This window comes from Haplochromis burtoni, unplaced genomic scaffold (assembly GCF_018398535.1).
Source record: "Haplochromis burtoni strain Fernald_Lab_line unplaced genomic scaffold, NCSU_Asbu1 Contig_1, whole genome shotgun sequence".
In the NCBI taxonomy this organism is placed as follows: domain Eukaryota; kingdom Metazoa; phylum Chordata; class Actinopteri; order Cichliformes; family Cichlidae; genus Haplochromis; species Haplochromis burtoni.
This window is the reverse complement of record NW_024582362.1, coordinates 4,031,004-4,054,376: the sequence shown is the minus strand read 5'-3', so window position 1 is coordinate 4,054,376 and position 23,373 is coordinate 4,031,004. Positions and strand designations below refer to the sequence as shown.

Sequence of the window (23,373 nt, the reverse complement as noted above, 5' to 3'; positions counted from 1 at the left end):
TCTGTCTATATGCATTCATACTGGGAGCCTAACTATCGCCCCACAGGAATGCCTCACATACATACTCCAGCTCACATAAACTGCTGGACAAACACATACAGTCAGAGTACATGCAGCGTGTGCTTCTCTGCTAGTGTGTCAGCAGCGAGCACTGCCTAAATAAGGCAAGGCATCAGTTGGCTTATCAGCACCAGCCAGGAATATATACCCGTCCCAACACTGATATAGCAGCCCGCCATCTCACTCACACTATCATTTCTTCCAAATGTGTGTGTGTGCATGTGTGAGAATGCTGTATGTGTGTCCATACCATATAAATGGGATTTCAAGTAACACGTGTCCGTTTGGGCATAGAGAGATCAGATAAGACGACCATCATTTTGCTAGAGAACAAAGAAAGCACAATGTGTGCGGTGCGTTTGTGCCCCGGCCTGTTTGTTTGTCACCTGCTGTGGGATGACCTCAGCCACTCACCACCTGCCCTTTTTGTAGTGAGTTATAGATCATCCGGTGTTTCAACAAGTGAACAAAATAATCCCAACAGTCAGTACATCATGTAAGAGTTCATCTTGGCTGTCCCTCAATGCTGCTTCAAATAGTCGCAGTGGTAAAGTTAGGTTGCTTCTTTTTTTTCCCCCCTGTGTCTGCATTCGCATACATTTAATGGGGTACCGGTGCCACCCAGCTTCACACGCCTTTTAAAAAGCAAGTCAAATTTGGCTCTTTACGAAGTGACGGCGTGTACAGTAGCAACTGTAAGCATGTGAGGGGCTGCCAGCGATCCGAATCACGGGTCAGAGTAAAGCGAGCAGGATCATACATTATATTTATCCCACATTAAACCTCTCCCTCTCTTTTATTTATGGCAGTGCGATGGTGTGACGTAACACTGCGTTTTTGTTTGTTTTTTTGCTGACAGAATCAATGCTCGTGCACTCACACACATAAAATAACCTGCCACGTGTGCCTCAGGTTATCTGCATCGTTATCATTAATGACCAGAGTCATTTCCCAGCTAGGGCTATTAAAGCTCTATAAATAATGTCGCTGAGGCAACGGCACATATATCATGACTTAGTTGAGCAAGTTTCACATGACCCACGGACCAAATCAAATTATACTGTGTAATGCAATATTTGTCTGTACTTCAACACATTACCAATATATTAAGTCACAGTAAGCGCTTCTGAAAGAAAAGCACGCGAGCAGTTGAAGCAGGGGCTGAGTTTTTGTTGGCCGGACAACGTGGTTGAAATCATTATCACAGTATTAGTAAGGATATTAATATAGTGGACAATAGAGCGCTCCAGCAATTTCATTTATCAAAGTGAGTTTACTCACTTGCTCAAGCTGTAAAAAAACAGCTGTTTGATGTCTTATGTGGCTCGGAGAGCTGAAAAACAATCCTGTGGATGTCATCGGGGTTATGTTGAAGTGGAGTTTGAAAGTTGTGGGTATAAGAAAGAAAAGGAAAAAAGTCAAGAGTGAGAGTTGAAAGCTTCTTTTCTCTCTCTCTCTCTCTCTCTCTCTCTCTCTCTCTCTCTCTCTCTCTCTACTTCCTTCTTAATATTTTTCCTCCCTGGTGGGAAACAGTAGGAAGGCGAGAAAGAAAGATTTTTGGCACAAAATCAGTCCGCAGCCTCCAAGAACAGGAGTTCGTACCGTTTCCTGGCACCGTGAAGATACATCTTAACAAGAGTAGGAGGAATATGTGTAAATTAGGACTGGGATAGACTAAATTTGCTGACTTACTGTAAGAAAGCTTTGTTCCACACATAGCAGAGGCTTGTTTTGCAGGATTGGGGTGTTGGGCTGTGTCCACAGCAATGGCGATAGGATTGGGTTTCACCTACATGCCAGAAGTGTGTGACTGTGTCTTGTAATCTCTTGGAGAATGGCACATATTTCTGCAGCTTCTGGAGGAAGACTGAGATGAGTCAGCCAGCCAGGCAAAGAGGCAGGCAGTAGAAGGGAGTCATGTGGAGGCCGTGGCTGTTAGAGGTTAACTCATGTAGCTGTTCACCTGCGGTCATTAAATATTTAAAAGTACTCCCTGTACAGCTTATTTTTCCCATTCCTCTATTTCCTGTTTAGCTGCTCCTTAATTTAGTTTGTGATGGATGTCCTAGAATACTACATTTGCTTGGTTATTAACCAGCAGATAGATGGACTGCTTCTTCATTGTGGTGCATCATCTTGTCTAATTAATAGTGTATGTAATAGAAGTTAATGAGGGTTGGAATCAGTGGAGTAGGTCAGGTTTTGTATTACACACACACAGAGAAGCAGTGTTTCTGAAAAGTGAGCAACTAAGACTTCAGAGAATGGCGCACTGTGTGTGTGCGTTAATTTAAATAAGCTTTCCTGGGAAATATGTAAATGAGATCGTATGTAAAATCAGCATCAGTCAGCTGTGGTTTATAATTCTTTGCTAGATTTCAGGAAGGCATCCTGGAGAACTGCTGATTGAGTGTAAATTAATGTTCGTGCAACTGAGTTTAATGCACTGATTTACGGGTTAACATCACCAGCAGGGAATAAACTTAACAGCACCTCAAAATAGTATCCACAGCATGTGGACTGTGACAGTCTCTCCAGTGCATTAATAGACTTTTACTCCGAAAGTTCAATGCTTTTGCCATATTTAGCCTTGCAGTATGTACGATACAGACAGTTCTGACTGTCTCTATTGGATTTTACAGTCAGTGATATAAATCCCTGCACATACAATATTTCTTTTACTTTTTACATTAGAACACAAAACCAACAACAAAATTCAACGTTGAAAACCAGCACAAAGATACTTAAAGTGATCCTACTTTTGAAATGTGTACAGGCTACAATGCTACAGGGCTGACTGCTTATCCCTGCCTTGGTTACGAGTTGGAGATTAGGCTGTGGCTGCTGGGCTGGTGTCGGCATGCTTTCAGCTTTGTCATCACTCTGGGTTCTTCGCTAGGTTTGTGTTAGCACGCTGTCTGTGCAGATGCTTGCAAACAGCCAAAGTTTTGTTAGCAACGTAACAGTTGTTTCTGCCTTTGATGCACTTTACCATCATGTTCTAGTTTGGTTGTTTTTTTGTGCAATAAAAATAAAAGTAATGTCTATATCCCGACTCCTGAAAAGTTTTAGTAGTTTTCCTCCTCTGCACATAAAGTGAAATCAGCTGATTGTACTTTAAGAGCTCAGGAAGAAAAAGGGATGCTTGATGATTTTTTTATTCTATCAGCCCGAGGTGCAGGTGCCTGAAGAATGATTGTAACACAAGCAATTACATACTTTGATTAATAATTTTAGTATAACACATCACATGACCGTGTTGCTGAAAAATGTAATGTGATTACAAAACACGTCACTTTGGATCACCTTAAACCGAACCCTGAGTACGAGTGCAGCCACTGATATTCTTAACGGCTTATCCATCAAGGTCGTGTGGATGTTGGAGCCTATCCCAGCTGTGATAGAGTGAGAGGCAGGGGTACAAAAGGAACGGCTGTCATCCTATTACAGGTCCATTCTGGTCATTTTCTTCAACATTTGTATGGATTTTAAAATGACATTAAAATACATTAATCCAAAGTAAGATTTTCAAATGGATTCAGTTGGCAGTCTAGTTTCATCTTTAAGGAGCTGGAACTTGAAAACAAAAGAATCAAACATCATTTATCAAAACTGCAAGTAATTCATCAGTAGTTTGCATTAAAATTCTAATTTCTGGGAACTCAACTCATTAAGTAACAAGTCAAAGTAATTTACATTACGTTAAAATCCTTAAAATTCAGTCCCCAATTACGTGGGTATGGCTGATATGTTTACATGCCAGACACATTTTCACATGTATTTATATTTACCCTAAAGTCACATAAAAAACAGGAATAAATGCTTTTAATGATAAAGAATGGCAGCAACAAACATTTAACAATAATTGCAAATGCCTGTTTATCTGTGGCACCAAGAACACTACATCTGTCATTTAAGTTTGTCTGAAGCAAATCTCAAAATCTCTAAAAGCATCTTTTTGTTTTTGTACCTACAGCTAACACAGCCATGGGTCTTTAACCTCTGGATACTGATGTGCCCCACTAAATCTGTTCAGCCACTCTGATTGGCTAGCTAGGCTGCTTTCACTCCAGCTGTTCACGGATTGGATTATAGAATTATCACTTCTATTGCTGAGTAAGAGTGTTGCTTTTCCACACAGCATCTCTTCCTGAAGCATGCATCCACTGTTGTAATCACATGTAGACATGATGCTGTGTGTGTGGCCATACCCATGATGCATTTCTTTTAGTAGAAGGGAGTCTATAAGGACATTTCATCTGTTTCATCGCACTCTGGGAGATGTCAACAAGTTAAAAATAAGTAGATACTGGGTATTTCATTTATTTGCAAATGTATGATGCATGTGTATCCCCTATATTAAATGACTATTAAATGATAAGATGATTTAAATTCTGTTAACTTCAATTCAATTCAGTTTTTATATATACCTCCAAATCACAACAGTTGGCTCGAGGTGCTGTATATTTTAAAGTACAAACTGCAAAGAAAACAAAGAACACCCCAACAATCATGTGACCTCTATGAGCAAGCGCTTTGGCGACAGTGGGAAGGAAAAACTCCCTTTTGACAGGAAGACACTTTCAGCAGAAGCAGTCTCGGGGAGGGGTGGCCATCTGCCAAGACCAGTTGGGAAGCATTTAACAGGATTTTCACAGAACAGCGTTGCAAGGGTGGGGTTATCGGGGCATGTTTGTAAGACTGCTCCTTATGAGATGAATTGTATCAAATCAACCTAAACTATGGCTCCAAATCCCATTCAAGAAGTCAAAGATCTTTAATTTCATTGCGCAGCTGCAAGGAGAATAGTACATTTTGCCCTTGAAGGTAGCAGATTTAAATACTTCCTGTAGGATGACATGCTGTGTGAATTATGTGAATTAGTAGAAGCGGAGAATGAATCACATTTTTTTTCTGTACCGTCAATATGATGATTTCAGGTCTACATTTAATGAAATGTCACTGATAATGACAGAACTGGTTGTTTAATCATTGAGATGTTTACAACTTAGCCGCCTACTTTTTCTAATCTGCAAAAAGACGGCAGCATTATCTTGTTTACTACCTGGAAGTTATGGTGCTGTTCTGATATCAGTCTGGATAATTGCTACTAGTGTCCTGTGAGCTTCTTTTCATACACTAGGCATACTATTTCATGCGTGGCACGTTGATAAAATTGAATCAGTCAGCCACGTCTGTTTTAATGCACTCAATTAGATGATTTAACTGATGCATTGACACGTAACATTAGCTGTTGTAGTTGCTGATAATGAGACAAGATTGCTGCAATAGGAGACTTTATGTGTCATTATCAGGGTTGGGTTTTTTTTGCACAGGTCTTCCGGCTAGTTCATGAAACAGCCAGAACATGCAGATTGCGTGAACCTTACATCACAATTTATTTAGCAGTGGGCAGATGTAACCTAATGCTAATGCTCTGCTTGGCTTTGCACTGAAAAGGAAATTGATGGGTGTGTGTGTGTGTGTGTGTGTGTATGTGTGTGTGTGCAGACAGTGGGGTGAATAGTGGCAAGAGATTGGAGGAAAGAGAGAACAGACCATAATTAAAACTATTCCTTAAGCTCAAGTGGTTGCCAGGCAATGTGACCTTTACTCGTGCAGGTTCAGCTTCAGATGTTGAGCGTCGTAGTTAAATTAGACACACCGTGGAGCAGTTGTTTCTTTGTGGGGAGGGGGGTGTTTTGTTTTTTTGTCAGCTATGTTACAAAGCTATGCATTATGCGAGTCAGTTTAAGTGCTTTTATTTCTATAGAGTTTAAAAATAGCTGTGTTGTGTCTGTTTGCACGTGCATAAACGCGTTCCCATACATTAGGCTGTGTGCTCGTTCATTTGCAGATTCATTAATACAGAGCAGATGCCTGGTTGGACAGCTCGCTCAAATCTCTCTGGTGGTTACCATGGTTACTGCCTCACCGCCGTCATCGTCATGTCAGTCATTTGATGCTTTTCTTATAAATTAGCCGAGTGAAGAAGTGCCGTTAGTTTAACACAGTCATCCTCCAAGGCTTGTGCAACACGCCTGTTTTCCAGTTGGAGATTTACCGTGGACTCCTATCAGCCATGTTTTCTTTAATGCAATAATGCAAGAGCAGTTTATAGTTGCCCTTTCTTTACACTTATTCCCAATAGACCTCATTAGGGCACATCTCATTAATTGGCCTTTAAGTTTTTCTTGCAGGTATAATCTGTGTTTATATGTGAGAGAGGGAGAGAGAGTAAACTGGAGTTAACGCAGTCATTTGTATGGGAGGTTGCTCGTTTTATTTAAGGTGCAGGTCAAAAGCTTTTGCGTGTATATGTTTGAATGTGTATATGATATGCCTTAATTAACAGTAGACACAAAATAAAGTTTACCATAGAAGGTATGTAAACTTTATTTTGTGTCTACTGTTAATTAAGGCAATTGCCTAATCAGCCACTCACATGCCAGCAACTCAGTGCATTTAGGCATTTAAACATGGACAAAATGACCCTGCTGAAGTTCAAAGTGAACATCAGAATGGGGAAAGAAGGTGATTTAAATGACTTTAAACATGGCATTGCATTTCAGAAGATGTCGATCTACTGGGAGTTTTCACACAATCCATCTCTAGGGTTTACAGAGAATGGTCTGAAAAAGACAAGATATGCAGTGAGCGTCAGTTCTCTGGGTGAAAAATGGCTTGTTGGTGTCAAAAGTCAGAGTAAAATAGCCAGACTGCTGACAGGCAGCATCTCTGAACAAACAACACTTGAAGCAGTTGGGTTACAGTAGCAGAAGAGCACACTTCTGTAAACTAAGAACAAGAAACTGAAGTTTTGATTCACACAGGCACACTGTGATTGGAAAGAAGATGACTGGAAAATCGCTGCTGATGAGTCTCGATTTTTTTTCTGCGACATTTAGAGGGTAGGGTCAGAATTTGGAATAGAAAGCATGGATTCAACTCACTCTTTATCAATGGTTCAGGCTGGTGCTGGTGGCGGTGTGGTATTGTGTGGGATATTTTCATGACACACTTTGGGCCTTTTAGTACATGCCATGTCACCAAGCTCCAATCACCATTGGAATACCTTTGGATTGAATATGAAAATACCTCAAACTTTTAAATATCTAACATTTAATTGATATAGTGTAAGATAACCATTAATGAAATAGGATCTTGGTTCCATTGCTAACTTTTTCTAAGGATTGTATGTCATTCTTATATACAGGTTAGCTTGTGAGATATTTAATAACTACTTTGTCTTTTTACTGGAATTTTTTTTAAATTTGATGTCCCAGTATTTATTAGTAACTCATATTATTAGTTCCCGATCTCTTTTATGAGTTACTTGTCACTTTATATGTATATAATATGTATAAAATAAATATTTAGGAACACATAGGTGAACTGAGTGAATCTGAATTGACATATTTGTCAAAAGTCTTTTTTTCGTCATCAAGCCTCTCATATTTTCATTGCTTATATTTGCTTTTGCTCAACTGGAAAAGCAAATATAAGCTGTTTCTCTGCTGCGAATTCTTTAGCCAACATCACTCCCTCCCCCTCTGTGTCATTAGCTGTATCAGCTGTGGCCATGTTTCACCAACAGTGTTGACACAGAGCTGAGGTCTGAATCCCCGCCACTGCCCTTCACCAAAACCAGAGGGATCATCTCAGTAAGAGATTCTGTGTCACTCTCTCAACACGCCCAATGATTCGTAACGGCACGAAGAGCGTATCAGGCCTTCAACATATCAGAGGTCCAAACATGTACCACAGATCAGTGCCGTGTTGAGAAGAACACGATAAAATCCTGATAGATTCACATACCTGCATGTTACGCCCGTTACCCGATGAGGGTTAGGCGAGGTGGAGGGTTCACTTTATAGCTCTTGAGTAGAAAATACCAGCGGGGGAGATTAGGTCTGTTTGTAATCCACAGCCAAAAATGTTGGCAGAGTTTGGGGATTTTCCTGTTTAATCAAAACTGATTCTACTCATTCTTCTTCCCAGAAATGAAGTCTGTTTGGGAACAGCTTCTCAGTTTGTCTCTACCTGTTAGTTCAACCTCTATGAAAAATACAAAATCTGAGGGGGAGGAAAAAATGATGTCATGATGGCAGAAATCAGAAATTGGCAAATAGTACAGAATCATTGCTATTTTTTCCACACATATTTAACCCCATGTTTACTCGATTAATTGCAGGACTTTATTTTATATACTCCTCTTATTGTACGCATAGTCAACAGATGTTAAACATTGGTTGCCTAAACACTGTCACATGCTACCTACATATCACACCAACGGGAGCTGCTCTATCATGGAAACCCGTGTCATGAAGCTCTAGGCACACAGTTTTTTTCGCTGATGTTAATTCCAGAGGAGGTTTGAGCCTCTGCAGTCACTGAGTCTTCGTAGGTCTGTGCATACTGTGGCATATCAGGGACAACAAAGCTTTCAGTCTGACAGTGAAATAAAAACAGAGATTTATTTATTTGTCCTTAAAAAAGAGTAACAGTACAAAAAAAGGCAATACAAAACAGAAGAAAGGACCGAGCACAGAGCCCATCCCCTCCAAACATCAGTACAATACATGTTATCGGTCAGACATGAGCGTGCATAAATATTTCCATTATACAGCAACACAGCTCTCTCTTCAGCATAATGTTAGCTTATCTCATAATAACAGCCACTCCATCTTTCCCTTTGAACCTAATTTGCAAAAGCTATTGTGTCCCCCACTGCTGCAGCCCCTGGTAATATGAGCCAAGGCCTCAGTCCGAGAATAATTCCTGAATAATTTCAGAGTCGGTTTTAGCTAACCGCTAATGGTGTTAGTCATGCTTGAGTAATCCTGAATTAGCACCAGCCGGGAATTCAATAGCAGCCTTGCATGGATATATGTGCGGGGCAAGCTAAGTGCTAATTTGTGCAGACTGTCTGTGCTGCTGCTTTGGAGTGGGGATTGTTTGGCCAAGATATAGGACAGCAGTTTCTGTTCATTTATTATATCCTTTCATGCACTGATTTGTGCACTCAGAGCAGACAAATGGAACATGACCCTTGCTTTGTAGTAGCAATAGTTTGCTCTTGGTTGTGGGCAAATAAAGAGAGTGATGGAGTTTAAAGGATAGCTGTTGTCTATCACAGACAAGGTAAAGACTCATCTAATATCTTGTACTAGTAAGCATTCCAGTTAAGCTATCAAGCTTGGATTGAGGGGGAAGGGGAATAGGTTAGTGTGGTAAAGAGCAGAAAAATGACAGAAAATAAAAACAGGATGGGTGCAGAGGGGACCGAAAGGCAATAGAGGGGTTCAAAACTGTGCCAGCATATGTGAAAGAGATTTCTCAAATAGGCCATAGCCTAGGGAGTGATGGACTGAAGCCTTGCTATTGGGAATTTGCACACACACACACACACACACAACAGGCGCATACACACATAATACTGTATTCAGCACGCGACCGAGGCATAACAGCCCTTATAGCGTGATGCACCGTGCTGCCTGTGGCCTGAGGACTGAAATTTAACCCTACAGTAAAATTAGAGGGGCTGAGATGCATGCCTCAGCAGTTCTAAATGCCGAAGAGTCTTTAAAGGGGCAGCCTCTCGCCCCCTCTTTCTTTCTCTTGCTCCCACTTTTCTCCTTTGGCTCAGTTATTCTCTCCTTCCCCCCCTTCTTTTTCTCCCCCATGTTTCAAATACACACAGACAGAAAGACCATCCACCACACTCGCTGCCAAACTGACTCAACTGTTTTCACACTCTTGATTTGTCACATTAATGAAACAGCCAGCCGCAAGGCTTTATCAATATCATCTCGCAGATGACGCTCCAGAAGGAGTCACTTCAAGGTTTTGCACCCTTTTAAGGCTTTGTCCAAATGTCTACAAACTGCCAAGTGTGTCTGTGCGTGACAGCCTGCGCGTGTGCAAGCAGGCTCCCCAGCATCCCCGCACAGGTCTGTCTGCACAACCCAAAAGCTAGACGTGAGCAGGTGTTGCTTTGTATTCATGGGCAGACTGTCTTACAAGTCGCCGCTCCAAAAACTTTCTCCAAGGTCACTCCTGAGTTTGCGTTTGTTTGTTGTTTACCCAGGTTTTTTTTTTTTTTCATTTCCTCTACCATGGCAAAGACAGTGCATTTCATTTCATAATGTGTGAAGAGTTTGTTTTCATGCGTACTTTGGCTCTCTGTTGGAAGGATTTGCATGCCACTAACTGGCTGGGGTGATGCATGCTGTACAGAGAGCTATCATCTGCTCGGTGAAGCATTTTGCTGTCTTTCTGCTCAGATTTTTATGGCTGCAATTCTCACAGCTCATTACCTCATCGGGAGCTCCTATTGGGGAAAACCCTCTAATATATCTACAGGGTGATCTAGATGTTTCCCTCGGAAGCAGGAAGATGAATGAATCTGCAAAAGTCACATGTAAAAAGTGAACAACAGTTATTACAGGCTTCTCACTCCATGAACTGTCCATGTGTACAGTGCAAGTTTAATTAAGTTGCTATATGTCAGGCAAAAAAAAAGAACCATGCATTTCATCTCCGTCTTCTACATGCCCATGTTTTCTCACCTTCCATTTCACTCTCCTCTTGTCCCAGTGCTCTATCACACCTCTACTCCCATCATTCTCCGCCTGTCACCTCCCACCACCAGATATCCTGTCTGGGAACAGTCTGCATCACTTCCTCTGCCTGGCCATTAATTAATGCCCACTCCTCTGTGAAGATCCTTAGGACATGCCATGGGCATGCTGTATACATTCGAGGCACATTCATGCTTCCATTCACATAGCAGGATATTTCACACATTGCAGAAATAGAAGCCTCAGTGTCCTTATGATAGCATGTGCAGCGAGCAGTATGCATGTCAGTGGTGTGATGTAACTGGAATGCTTTATTGTCAATTTTTAGCTGCCGTAGCTTTCCTGAGGAAGACAATGAATGCTACAGTTTGCCTAGTATGAGCCACACCAGTGAAGCGCAGCAAGAACCGAGACATTATGAGTTATACTGTTAAAGATTCTTGAATCCGAATTTTTATCTGCAGCTGGTCAAACATACCCTCAGCATGTCCTTTGTCTGTTTGCTTATTTCTTGGTTCCTCATGAATTTTAATATCTTAATGTTCCTGTCCTCTGAAACAGGACAGCCCCAGAGTCCAAGGACAGAAATAGAGACATCTGTCCGGATGGGGTCACTCTAACAGCAAGACGGTGGGAGGGAGGGGAGGAGTAGGGATGCAGAGGGATGATGGCATGAGCCAATAGGCGGATGAAGCAGGATCGGGGGAAAAAACAAAACAGGAGCATTGATTGAAAGAGAGAACACAGGACAGTGCGAGATAGATGGAGAGGAAGAGGGATGAGTGGGGTTAAGCAGGGCAGCGGGCACAGCTGTCAATTCTTAAAGTGATACTTGAACTTCCCATCTAGATCCTCACGTTCCTCGTTGCACTTGTCTCATATCACTTGAGCATTTTTTTTGTCACTGTCATTTTTATATTTAAGTGAGTAATCAACTTTAATTGATGATCTTTATGTGTTTGTTTATTTTTGTCTTTATTGTGTCTTTATTTTTAAATAACTGCAGTGGTAGAAGAGAGAGAGAGAGACATCTTCATTCCCTGGCACAGAGATACTGCCTATAGCCATAGTTTGCGTGTTTTCACATGTGGACACGCACAATACCTCTCAGCTGAGTTTTTTTTAAGGCTTTGTTAAGCTGGTCACCCTTGGCCTCTCTCTGCTTCATCACAGCACATTTCCATAATACCCCTATATTGATCTCAAAACATGTTGCTCTTCTGTCTCTTGATTTTTTTATGTTATTTTATGTATAGATCTGAAAAAGGTTCAAATACAAGGTTCTTTGATGCTTGATGACAGATAAAGAGCAGCAGGTTACGCTGGCACTGCCCACCAGTGTGCCCGTTATATGTCTGTGTTGTTACTGTGGACATGGTGGAGAGCAGCTCTTCATTGTTTCCATTTTTCTAACACTTATTTTTGTCTATGCATTCACAGAACAGCCCATGCTAGGACAAAAAGTGAGGCTGCAGACCAGGCTGCGATCTCTGCGGTGCATGAATCTGAAATTGCCAGGGCGGTTGCCCGGGAGCTCTCACCCAACTTCTACCAGCCAGGTAATCTTACTTGTGTCCTTGTTATGCTTCATGTTCCCATCACAGGCTTTTAGAGTGTGTTAATTATCTACCATTACTATTTTATGGTCAGAATACAAAACAGACTGCAGGTGTGCTAAACCAGCACTGAATCTGCAGTTAAAGCAAAGACTGTCGCAGGAGCCCAAATGTGATTCACACCCATCGGTGGGACATTGAAAAAATCAAGCTGATCTAAAATCCAACAACTAATTTGTCCATGAAAACACATTTTTGGGACTGGGTAATGGGTAAGGGGTTGGGTACTGTGTGTGAATGATGCTATTTGCATAGTTTTAGGGTTGTTTACACTGACTGTGTGTGAGTCAGTAATGAGCTTGTTCTGGGTGCACAAAAGAGCAGGGACTGGAGTTCTGGGTCTGTAATCGAAGACTAGAGGTACTGAAGATGATTTGTAGCACCACAATGGAGGACTGTGTTTGTGCTTAGACAAAGCACAGTCGGCTACTGTTTTCTGGCCGAAAGCTTTGTCTTAGCCCTCAAAGGCCTGCAGTAACAGCTCAGATATGCCTGCTAAAATTTGCAGTGATAAACTCTGACCAAAAAAAAGTGTGAATGTAAAACATTTCTGTTCTTTTTTTTGCATTGCATAAACTCATCCTTTGGTGGAGTGTAGAAATGGCTTATGGGTGGTTGTGAGTTAAATCAATAAAGGGCTTTTGTTCCTAATACCGGACAGGAATATCTTCTATCTACGTGAAGCTTGACCAGCTAACCCTTTCACACTATACACTAGTTCACAGTTGAGACGTCAACTCAACTCTTTATGTAATTTACAAGATAAGCTGAGCTTTAGGGTCATATCCTACTGTATTAATAGTCAGAGAGCGAGGTGTGTTTTTGCTAAAAACCTTGTGGTGCAGGTGGGCTCCAGGTAAAACACTGAATGCACACCTTTTTATTTTTGTTTGGTTTATTTATATTTACAGTGTAAGACCTATACTATGCTTTCCTCTTCCACTTGGTGTAATATATTTACGCCTATGAGCTAGTGACCTTGGGTGTTTGCCAGAAGCCACCGCAAAATAGAGGGTGAGAAATAGATTGACAATGGGACCCATTCAAGCATGTCCCTTCACTAAGCCGCAGAAATGGCCAGCCAGGGAGCTAGAGACATCGGGAGACTTGTTTGTGTTGTGGAAAACAGTGGTCATGCTTGGCAGGCTGGGTGATCTCCGGGTTCACAAGTCTGTGCGGAGAGTGTCCTTGCCTTATAAGTCAGATCATGAATGAGAGAGTGGCCGATGTCATAATAATGTGCGGCGCAGGGCGACATCTGAGCCGCAGCATTTAAACGTTCAAGTTACGTAAGCGTGTCTGGTAAACCCAGCTGACAGCCAGAGGGGCACCTGCAAAGAGTCAAATCGCGTATTAATTTATATCTAGTTTATGAACAACCTGGCTTTTGTAGAGTCTAGCTCAGATTTTCTAAGATTGTTGCTGGTTTGTGCTCTGCCCTTTTGCTAATTAGGTCATGTTCGAGTGTAAATAGCTACCCCTATTTGCAGCTTTTTTGTAAGGCGACTACAGCAGTTGTTGCTCTCAATTATGGAAAAAGTTATTTAGAATATTTTTTCTGTTATAACCTTGTTTGTCATGATGTTACAGTGAGGCAAAGATGTTCAAACTCAAATCCTCTAGGGTAGCAACAACGGGCCCAAGCCCCCTGTTGTTCATAACTGGCATTTTGTACTCATAGGAGATTATCACCAAGATTAGGAGTGTGTACTTCAAAAGCAATGTGAGGGTCATAGGGAACGGGACCCTGACCTTTATGATTGATTCACACACAGCACCCTGGAGGGGCAGTAGAGTGGGTTAGCTGGGCGTGGCCTGTGGGGTGACGTTAATTGGGCTATATTTGGTGCCGATGTGTGCTCACTGGTGTCTAATGGAGACATAGCTGAAATCCTTATGCACTGAGACGAGCTCAGTCCCACACTCGCCCCCTCCATTGGGCCGAGGCAGAGCAGCTGTTCCTTCCTTCAATGGGTCATAGAGGGTGTGGAGTATGGGGGGATGCGGTTGCTGGAGGGTGAGGGGACCAGCAGGGGGTCCTGCTCTGCCCTGTTTGACCCGGTCAAGGTGCACTTGGACCTGGCGGAACCATAAAAGCCTCGACCTGTCAAGGCTGAAAATCAGACGTGGGCAGGTGCTGCTGTTTATTCATAGCAGCAGGTGTGCAGTAAGTTTTACCGCAGTAGCTCATGTGAAGTTTAAAGTAAATCAGAACCTTCTTTTGACTTTCAGGGATACAGGATATAAATTACCTTACGTGACTGACCAGATTTCAAAAACTATTTATGTGTCCCACTTTTTTGAAATGGTCGTAACCAAAAAGTAGAATAAGGCAGACAGGCAGAGACAAAACATTGCATTACAGTGGTGATATATTACTGCCAGTCCCTCCTGTCAGCGTGTGTGCATGTGAGGCCTTCAAGGTTCTGCTTTGCATGTGGGCTTTTGTAAACAAAGCGCAGTCAGACAGTGATCACATTCACCCATTAGCAAATGACAGTAGGGAAATCTTTTATTTACATAATTTCAAATGCATACAGATGGGTAACAAATCAAATGGGAAAAAAAACCTAAAGCATATTAGCAATGTGTTGAGCCTCTCTGGAAACCTACTGAAGGGATTGAACATGATTCGTCTAAAATATATAGAGAGAGTAAAGAGACTAATATCTGGTGACTGTAAAAACCATAGCATAAAATATTCATCCCTTTTTTATACTCATAAAAGCATTCAGTGACCCCCTTAATGCCCTGTGAATGGGGGTACTGTAATCCTAGAAAAGACCACTTTCTTTATCGGATAGGTGATCACGGAGAAATGCCTTGTATTGATTTGCAGTGATCCTTCCCTCTAAGTGGGGGACAAGTGGATCCAAGCCTTGCCATCAAAATCCCCTCACAGCGTGTCCTCATAGTGCGGGGTCAAGGGTTCAGCTTTTTCTTTAGTTTGTCACTAATTTCTGCATGTGTCTGCGTAGGCTATGTAACCGTAGTGAATGTAATCTGGCCAAACAATAACAGCTCCCTCTGCCCATCTGCCAGTGTGAGTAGGAGGAAGAAAGAGAAAATCTCAAAAGCTGCAAATGGAGTTATGAATCTTAAATCTAACCGAGCAAGCTGAGATCCCGGCACATAGAACAGACTTATACATGTACAACGCATGTATAACGCAGTATATCCAGTATATCAAACAAAAGCAAATGAGTCGTCAAAGCAGATAAACCAGGAATTTTCATTTAACTACCGTGTGGAAAAATAAAGCTAGGTGGCAAAGTTTGCTTTGTGGAAGTGTGCATTTCCATGTAGACCTGTCATCATTCATCCAAAAACTCTTGACTCCTATGAGCATTAAGCTGAGGTGTACTCAGATGCACAATGGCAGCAGATGTGTAATCGCATATACTGTACTCCACGCCCCCACCCCACCCCACCCCCCGCCTCCCCCCATTACACATAAACATTGATGCCCACACTTACCCCGGCCCCAGGCTTTTCCCCCTGCTACCGCTGTTCATCTCATATTAAGGACAGGGCTGGTTAGGTCTTAAGCAGCCAATCTGTTGTGTTTTGTGTGTGTGTGATCTTGTGCGTGTGGGTGCCAGAGAGAGGGAAAGAGCGTGTGTTTTGCTAAGAGTGCAGTGGAGCAGAAAATGTGCTGTGGATTAACATAAACTGAACTGGCATCCTGCAGCTTAAACAAAAGCTCGCATTCAAATAAACCTCAAAGATACAACAGTCGTGTGAGAAGAAAGTAAAGTGTTTGAGTTATTGAAAATAAATAAGTTGAGGATACAAAAAAATCTCCCTAATGCTGAAACTTGCATTTTTATCTATGTTTGTATCTCAAGTATTTTTGTTTTGGTCATGGCTGGGTATCATGGCCTATTTAAATGACCCTCTTTGAGAAGGCTGCAGACTCAGCCCAGTTGATCAATGTTCGCAACGGAAAGAAACACCACAGCCATTTGGGTAACCAGTACATGTTCCAGCTGACCTGGCAGGATTCCTTGGAAGAGCAGCTCTAATAAATCTTCACTAACTTGTCAAGAGGATGTAGACTTCCTGAAATATCTACAAAACAATCATAAATATATCCTGTACATTCACAAGTGTTATTTTGAAACAGGAAAAGCATGATCGGCATAGTTTGGAATTGAGCATGGCTGCAGAAGTGTAGATTTTCCTGACGCCCAGTGTTGTGGTCCTCTATCTGTTTGAGGCTGTGGTGTTGGGGAGGGCGGAGTGTTTAAGTGCCAAGAACCATTCAGAAAATGCCTGGAACCTCTTGAAGGAATCCGTCCCCATCCATAGTGAAATTGCCTGGATCCGCCCACAAGGCCCTAACTCTTGTTGAGCTATGGTGTGAAATTAAGCTCAGCAGATATATTAAGCCCCACAGATGTTCAAATGTCCCCATGTCTGTTTGTAGTGGGTCTTATTGGTTGTGGTGGCTATGAAACAAATTAGGCTGCCACGCAGCTGAAAAGTACTTTGGGCTTAAGAGTACTGAGGCCCGAAAGATTCCCCAGTAAGGCCGATTACACTCATATGAGACTGGATAGACTTGTTACCTTCTGGATTTGCGTAATTGTTCCAAGAACTGATGAGTGGCAAATGAATGTTAACTCTTTGAGACTAAATCGTACTGTGCAAGCTTAATTGGTGTCAGGCATGTATGAGACAAGACTGATCTCTGAGATCAACCATTTTCCAGCTCAGTGAGTCTGTGCTGAACGAGTCAACGTGCAGATAGAGCATAACAGCCAAATATTTATTTTTTTTTCTCTATAACGCCTTTATTTATTTCTATCATATGGAATGCAGAGAATCATTTTCTGCTCATACCGCCTGATATACTTCAAACAAAGCAACATTATCCCTCCTCTTAGTCACTCTGACACCATCTAATTCAGGCGAAGGGGAGAAAAACAGGCGAACAAAGAGCTTAATGTCTCTAATAAATGTTAATTCAGCAGGAGAACAAAAGGGACAGATAAGGTGTCACTTTACCCACATGCGAAATTACATTTACATTCAGCTATATTGTCTGCACGTTAAAAAGGATATTAGAGGAGATTTCAACATCTACATAGTTGAAAGAGAAGTTTTCATTTAGTCTCAAAGTCCGTGAGCGTCCACTAACCCAGGCAGTCCAAAAGCTCTTTCTGTAGTAAAAGGAATGATCTTCCTCGCATCAAAGTGTGTCAGTGCTGTACCTCGGGGTCACCTCTCATTATCTGCGTGGCCATATTGGATGCTAAGAACTGAAAAGACTTTCCAGGAAAGCGACATACTGATAAAAGAGAATGACTGATGATGAAGATGAGCATGCAGGGGAGGCTTTCTTTGTGAAATGGTGTTTGTGACCTTGCATTAATCAGTCCATTTCTTTCTGTCTCCCCGGGACCCTCTTTTCTAGGCTTTGCGGAGTTATTGAATTTCAATATAATGTTGATGAATATTTTATTTGAAAGTTTAACTGCGCTTGAGGGTAGATGTGGTTTAAATTTCATCTGTGTGTTGAAGGCAAACAGTATGTCACGTTAATGCGTTTTACCTGTCTCCCCCATTCAGGTCCCGACTATGTAAAACAGCAGTTAAAGGAGCCAGTGGAGATTAAAGAGGTCCCTGTTGAAAAGAAGAACAGCTCTCCGAGAGATTCTCCCCACTTTTACCGGAAAGGCACAACGCCTCCCCACTCTCCTGCGACCAGCCCTGCAACCACACCGCCCCCCTCACCTCAATCCAGCAAGAAGAAAGGACAGCTCACCAACAACAGCACCAGCCGCAAAACCAGCAAAGAAGAAAAACCTTCCCGCAAGATTAGCAAAGAAGAGAAACTAAGTCAGAAGACCAGCAAGGATGAGCGGTCTAGTAGGAAGCTGAGTAAAGAAGAACGGCAGCCTGTCACCGATGGGCCCAAAGCTTCTCAGGCCCAAATCGAAGCTCCACCTAAACCCACTAAAGTTCAGCAACCCACCCCAGCATCTGTGCCCCCTTCACAGCCTCCTGCAATTCCAGTCAATGGCCAGCTCCACACTGAATATCACAGTTACTACGTCAAGGCCCCTACAAGGGTCCCTCCACCCCCAGAACCTGAGGATCCAGAAGAAGAGCCTAGTGCCCTGGCTTTGGCACGTATGCCCCCACAACCCCCTAGATCTTTTAGTACACCTACTCCTAAGGCAGCATCTATACGGGAGAGCAAGAGCGACCAGAAACTCAGGAAGCAGGATTCTCTAAAGCCAAAGAGCCTCGCAGACACAAAGAAAGCAAGCATGGAAATTGCAGAAAGCACGGAAGAAACAGTAAGTGACAGGATGGGAAAGTGTGTGTTAAAGCAAAGGTTTTGGAAAAATATCTGACTTAAACACACATTTGTGCTTTTTTGCTGAAAGTTGTGTTGTAAATGAGAAGCTACACCCAGTAGTGGATTAGCTTAGTTTAGCACAAAGGTGCGACACAAACACATATCTCATTAACCAATTTTCTGTCTAAAGCAGGTTTAAATATCAGACTCATTCTAGGTAGCTTCTGGAGTAGTTGTCTGATGACTAATTCCAGTTGAAAGTATGAAATAATCACTGATTACCCAAACTTTTAATCTTGTATTGTACTAAGCTAGAACTATAAATCTGAACTGCAACAACTCTTTGAAAGATAAAGGGAGTGTGATACCCTCAATACCACTTTATTCTTTGTATTTTATTGATTCAAATTCATGTTTTGACTTTGAAACATGGCCTGTATATAAACGATGGATGTCTGCAAACGCGAAAGAGGATGAACTTTTGGAACTTGGAAACTGCAATATGACAGTTTTTCTTCCCACATGAGTTGATGACTTTATGACTTGAATAAACATTTACCTAGGAGTTGATGAGCTCAATTGGTAGTTTAAAGTCTTATTTAATACAGCATGACGTTCATTTAATACTTGTGTAAATCATTTAAAATAAAATAGATGCTAAATCAGGATGTGCTTTAGGGTAGACTTTCCTGGATTTTTTAAAACTTTTTCATTTATGTCACTTGTGACATTTGGTTTGAAAAGTCTTAAATGTCCACAACGCTAGACTCTAGGCTCAGTGAATCAGTGGGTGGTGTCATGGTGGCTACGCCATCTTTTATATACAGGGATGCTAGCACATTACACGTTGAGGTCTCATTACAGTACATTTGATTCCCTACTGTACGATTTTTATATATTTTGTCATTTTTTGCAGGGTCCTAACTCAATCCTTGTTGCTATGGTAATGCTGTTGAATATTGGCCTCGCAATTATATTTGTCCATTTTCTGACATGATGATGCTGTGTCTCAGGTAAGCTGATTTACTGTATTGTTTCATCCCATATTTGCTCTCCAACAGAAATCAATGATCACAGCATGAATTAATGTCTCGTCTCCTTGATGCGCCTCAGCGTGCATCTGAAATGTGACAGGGCTCAATTAAATCCAGAAAGTTACAAACAAACTGTCTTATGTTCCAGCGGAACCATGGCAACTGGTACAGTTGCATCGTCGGCCTTGAAACATGAAAACGCCGCCAGTGAAACACGGGGATGGCCAAAGGAATCAGCATGAAACCGAAGAGAATCGAGAGGAAGGCAACGATAACACCAACCTGACACTGGCCTTGTTAAGGGCCAGCCCCGTGAATTAGCACTCCTTTGGCTTCTCTAAAAGCTAAAGTGAAATGTTGTGTCTAGTGCGATAAAGAAAATGTTTAAAAATTGCAACCAAACATACGCAATCTAAAAAAAAATATACATAAAATGAAAAAAAAAAAAGAAGACGTAATTGAAACCCACACATGTGCTGATCCAAGCACAGGTCTCTGTAGCCCACTTCCACTGCCTTGGCAGCGATAGCAGTGGGCTGACGGACTGTGCTGGAAGAGTGTGGAGATGCACTTTTAGATGACGGGAGCAAACAGCTGCCTTTCTATTTTGCCATCTGACGTTTTGATGGGGAGATGTGAGCCCGGCTCGAGGGTTGGGGGAAGGGGTTGAAGAGGGGGGACGGTCGCAGCAGGAGTGCGCTTTGGGTGTTTGGAGAGTTTTCTGGGGTTCTAGCCACTCTTGCAAGAGGAAAGTGGGCATGGCCGCTGCCAGCAGTCAGTGCTAGCACGGTCACTAGCCAGTCTTACTCTGTTAACCCAAACATCACTGCACCTTTCTCAAGCTCCGTCCTTTGTGATCCAGGATACACTGCTTTGAAACACTCCCCGTGCATGGTACAGTTTTGAACACTTTGTTTTTCTTTCTTTTTTGTTCTAACGTAGTTTTTTGTTCATAGATGTTCTATCAATGTTGGTTACCTGCCGTCATTTGCTTGTAGAAATCTGTTCTCTTCTCAGAACTAATAAATACATTTTGCTTTCCCTTTGTTCATTTCCAACAATTGAGCTGTAATTTGACGTTACACAACCACGTAACTGAAAGTGCAATATGTTTATACTTTCAAAAGGTTCGAGTATGGCCATTATGAACATCCTTTTTTATTTCCATTTATTTTGTGAGACTCGCATCTTTTTAATAGGCTGGTTTTGAGAGAAGTGGTAATTGACAGCAGTCATTATGATTAGGAAAGCAGTACTTTAGAAGCTCGCTCACTCTGAGGGTAACAAATGTCTTATTTATGAAATCGGAAGGAAAATTATTTCATTGTACACGCGTAGACCATTTAGCTTGGATTTCGTCACTATTCTTTGCTTTCACTATACCGATAAGATGCAAAAACGCAGCTCGCACAGCTGCTTGTGTAAGCCCAGAAATGCTTGCTTGCTTGCTTGCTTATGAGACTGGATCGAGACAGTTTTGTGGACAGTTTATTCAGGTCAAGGCCATGGGGAATGTGGCTGCAGGGAGAAGAGAGATGCCTTCAAAAGTCTTTAACAGTACTACTGTTTACCTCAAAAATGATGAGGAAGCGGGGGGGGGGGAGGGAAAGAAATGCCATCCTTGTCTTAACTTTGTTGTATGTGGGAAATACTCTGACTGTCTGACTGTTGTCATCACCTGAACCATGCTTTTAACTTGCCTCATCGTAGCTGCTTGTAGTCTTTGTTGCAGGTATGGCATGAGTTTCTTTGATTTTCAAAGTGGTTATTTATATACGGCGGACATTTACTGTCACCTGTACCAAGATTAATTATTTATTCATTGTATAGCTGATGTGTTTGTGAACACTGGTCATCACAGAAAGGGCTTTAAAATGTCTAGATTTTCTTTAATGCGGTCCTTTTTTTTCTTGGTAGGTCAACTTTACTATAATGTCTCTTATGAAACTAGTTGAGCGCTCATCCTCCACTAAGGCCAGCAGCCTGTTTCACAGTTTTAAAGGAAGTGATCCAACCTGCACCAAAAATTCAATAAATTCTTCCTTTGCCCATAGTCCACCTCTCCACCACGTTTCATGAAAATTGGCCTCAGTAGTTATTGCATAACGTTGCTGGCAAACACACAAATGGTATCCATCACATCCTTCTGCCTTGGTGGAGGAATGAGTAGCACGTTACTTTTCGAGAACGCTTCAACCAGTTTGATGTTTGCAAACCGTCCACAGAACTACTGAAAAACTAACTACTGACATTTATTTAAAGAAAACTATGGTGTTGACAAATAAAGGTTAAGGCTGGAGTTTCAGAGGGTTTACCTGAACAGTGTGTTTATGGGATATTTTTTGAATTGCAACATTGCATGTTAGAGACATTTATATAGATTATTATATACTATTTATAAGGATTTTTACAGAGCACAATCCAGAATCTGGTATGAGTTGGTATTTTTCTAACAATTTGCACACCTATTTTGACAATGAATATAACTTGTTTGTAATTGGTAATGTAATGCACATATGATAATGTTTGACAGTGGAAAAAAAATTCTTTATTTCTAATTGGATGTACTGTATGTACCATTGGGGATGTGGAAAGCAGATGTATTTGTTTGAGTATTTTAGGAAATAACAAGAAACTGTGGGAGACTTTTGATATCGCAAGGTTCATATTACCCCACTGATTTGTGCAAAGTCTTTGGAGATGAAGTTATGTGTATAACAATAAAGATGTTATGCCTTGTTAAACAACATTATGCTTTCTTCTTGTATTTTGATCCTCGTTTACCATTCAGTTCACCTTTCAGGTATCATGGTATACACTCAGTATCCGGGGTTCACAGAGAATGGTCCAAAGATGTGAAAATATCGACTTAGCAGCCACTCCTTGGTAAAAAGGCCTTGTTGAGGCCATGGATCAGAGAAGAATGGCTAGTAACTAAAAAAAAAAAGCTTCGTAGGGGATCACCAAAACTGTACAGTAGAAGATTGGAAAGATGTTGCCTGGTCTGATGAGCTTCGATTTCTGCTGTGACATTCAAATGGTAGGGTCAAAACAACATGGAAGCATAGATTCATCCTGCCCTCATGACCATGTCTACTTTTATGACCACAGTGTACCCATCTTCTGAAAGCTGCTTCAAGCAGGATAACACCCGACAAAGCTCGGATCATCTCAAACTTTCTTGAACATGACAGTGAGCTCGCTGTGCTCAAATGGCCTCCACTAGTCACCAGATCTCAATCCACATTTGAGCACCTTTCAGATGTGATGGAACAGGAGACGGCCATCGTGCATGTGCAGCTGACCAATCAGCAGCAACTGTGTGATGCAAGCATGTCAATGTGGACCGGATTCTCTGAGGAATGTTTCCAGCACCTTGTTGAATCTATGCCATGGAGAATTAAGGTGGTTAAGAAAGCAAAACAGGATCAAACCTGATACCAAATGAAATGGCTGGTGAGTATATTATAGAGGACAGCATACATGCAACACAAGTAATTCCAAATAAAATCAACAAATAGATTTCATTGGAAGGATACAAGGATTTCTACTTGTCTTGTAAAAATGTTTTAAATTCTAGTCTCATGTTCACTCCTACCTATCTCCATGCAACAGTGACCTCATGTTGACCTTCTGATAATGAGATCCAGGGGGAAAAACACCAGGCACGAAATCAAAGTATCTTAGTCAGGGTCTCACATTAGCTGTTCAGAAGCACGCAGGTGCCCCAGTTTGTCTCGAGTCAGTTTATACTGTTTCCACCACTGATC

The 23,373-nt window shown here is 41.7% G+C and overlaps 1 protein-coding gene across 1 annotated transcript in view; it reads left to right on the top strand.

The window, feature by feature from the left end:
- Positions 1–22,352, top strand: part of jph1a (junctophilin 1a) — a 32,531-nt gene extending 10,179 nt beyond the window's left edge. Inside the window, exons 4-7 of the mRNA XM_005912146.2 lie at positions 12,084–12,202; positions 17,834–18,567; positions 19,486–19,582; positions 19,752–22,352. Coding sequence (XP_005912208.1) covers positions 12,084–12,202; positions 17,834–18,567; positions 19,486–19,566 — 934 coding nt within the window. The 3' untranslated portion in view covers positions 19,567–19,582; positions 19,752–22,352. The remainder of the gene's footprint in view (positions 1–12,083; positions 12,203–17,833; positions 18,568–19,485; positions 19,583–19,751) is intronic.
- The last annotated feature ends 1,021 nt before the right edge of the window (positions 22,353–23,373 follow it).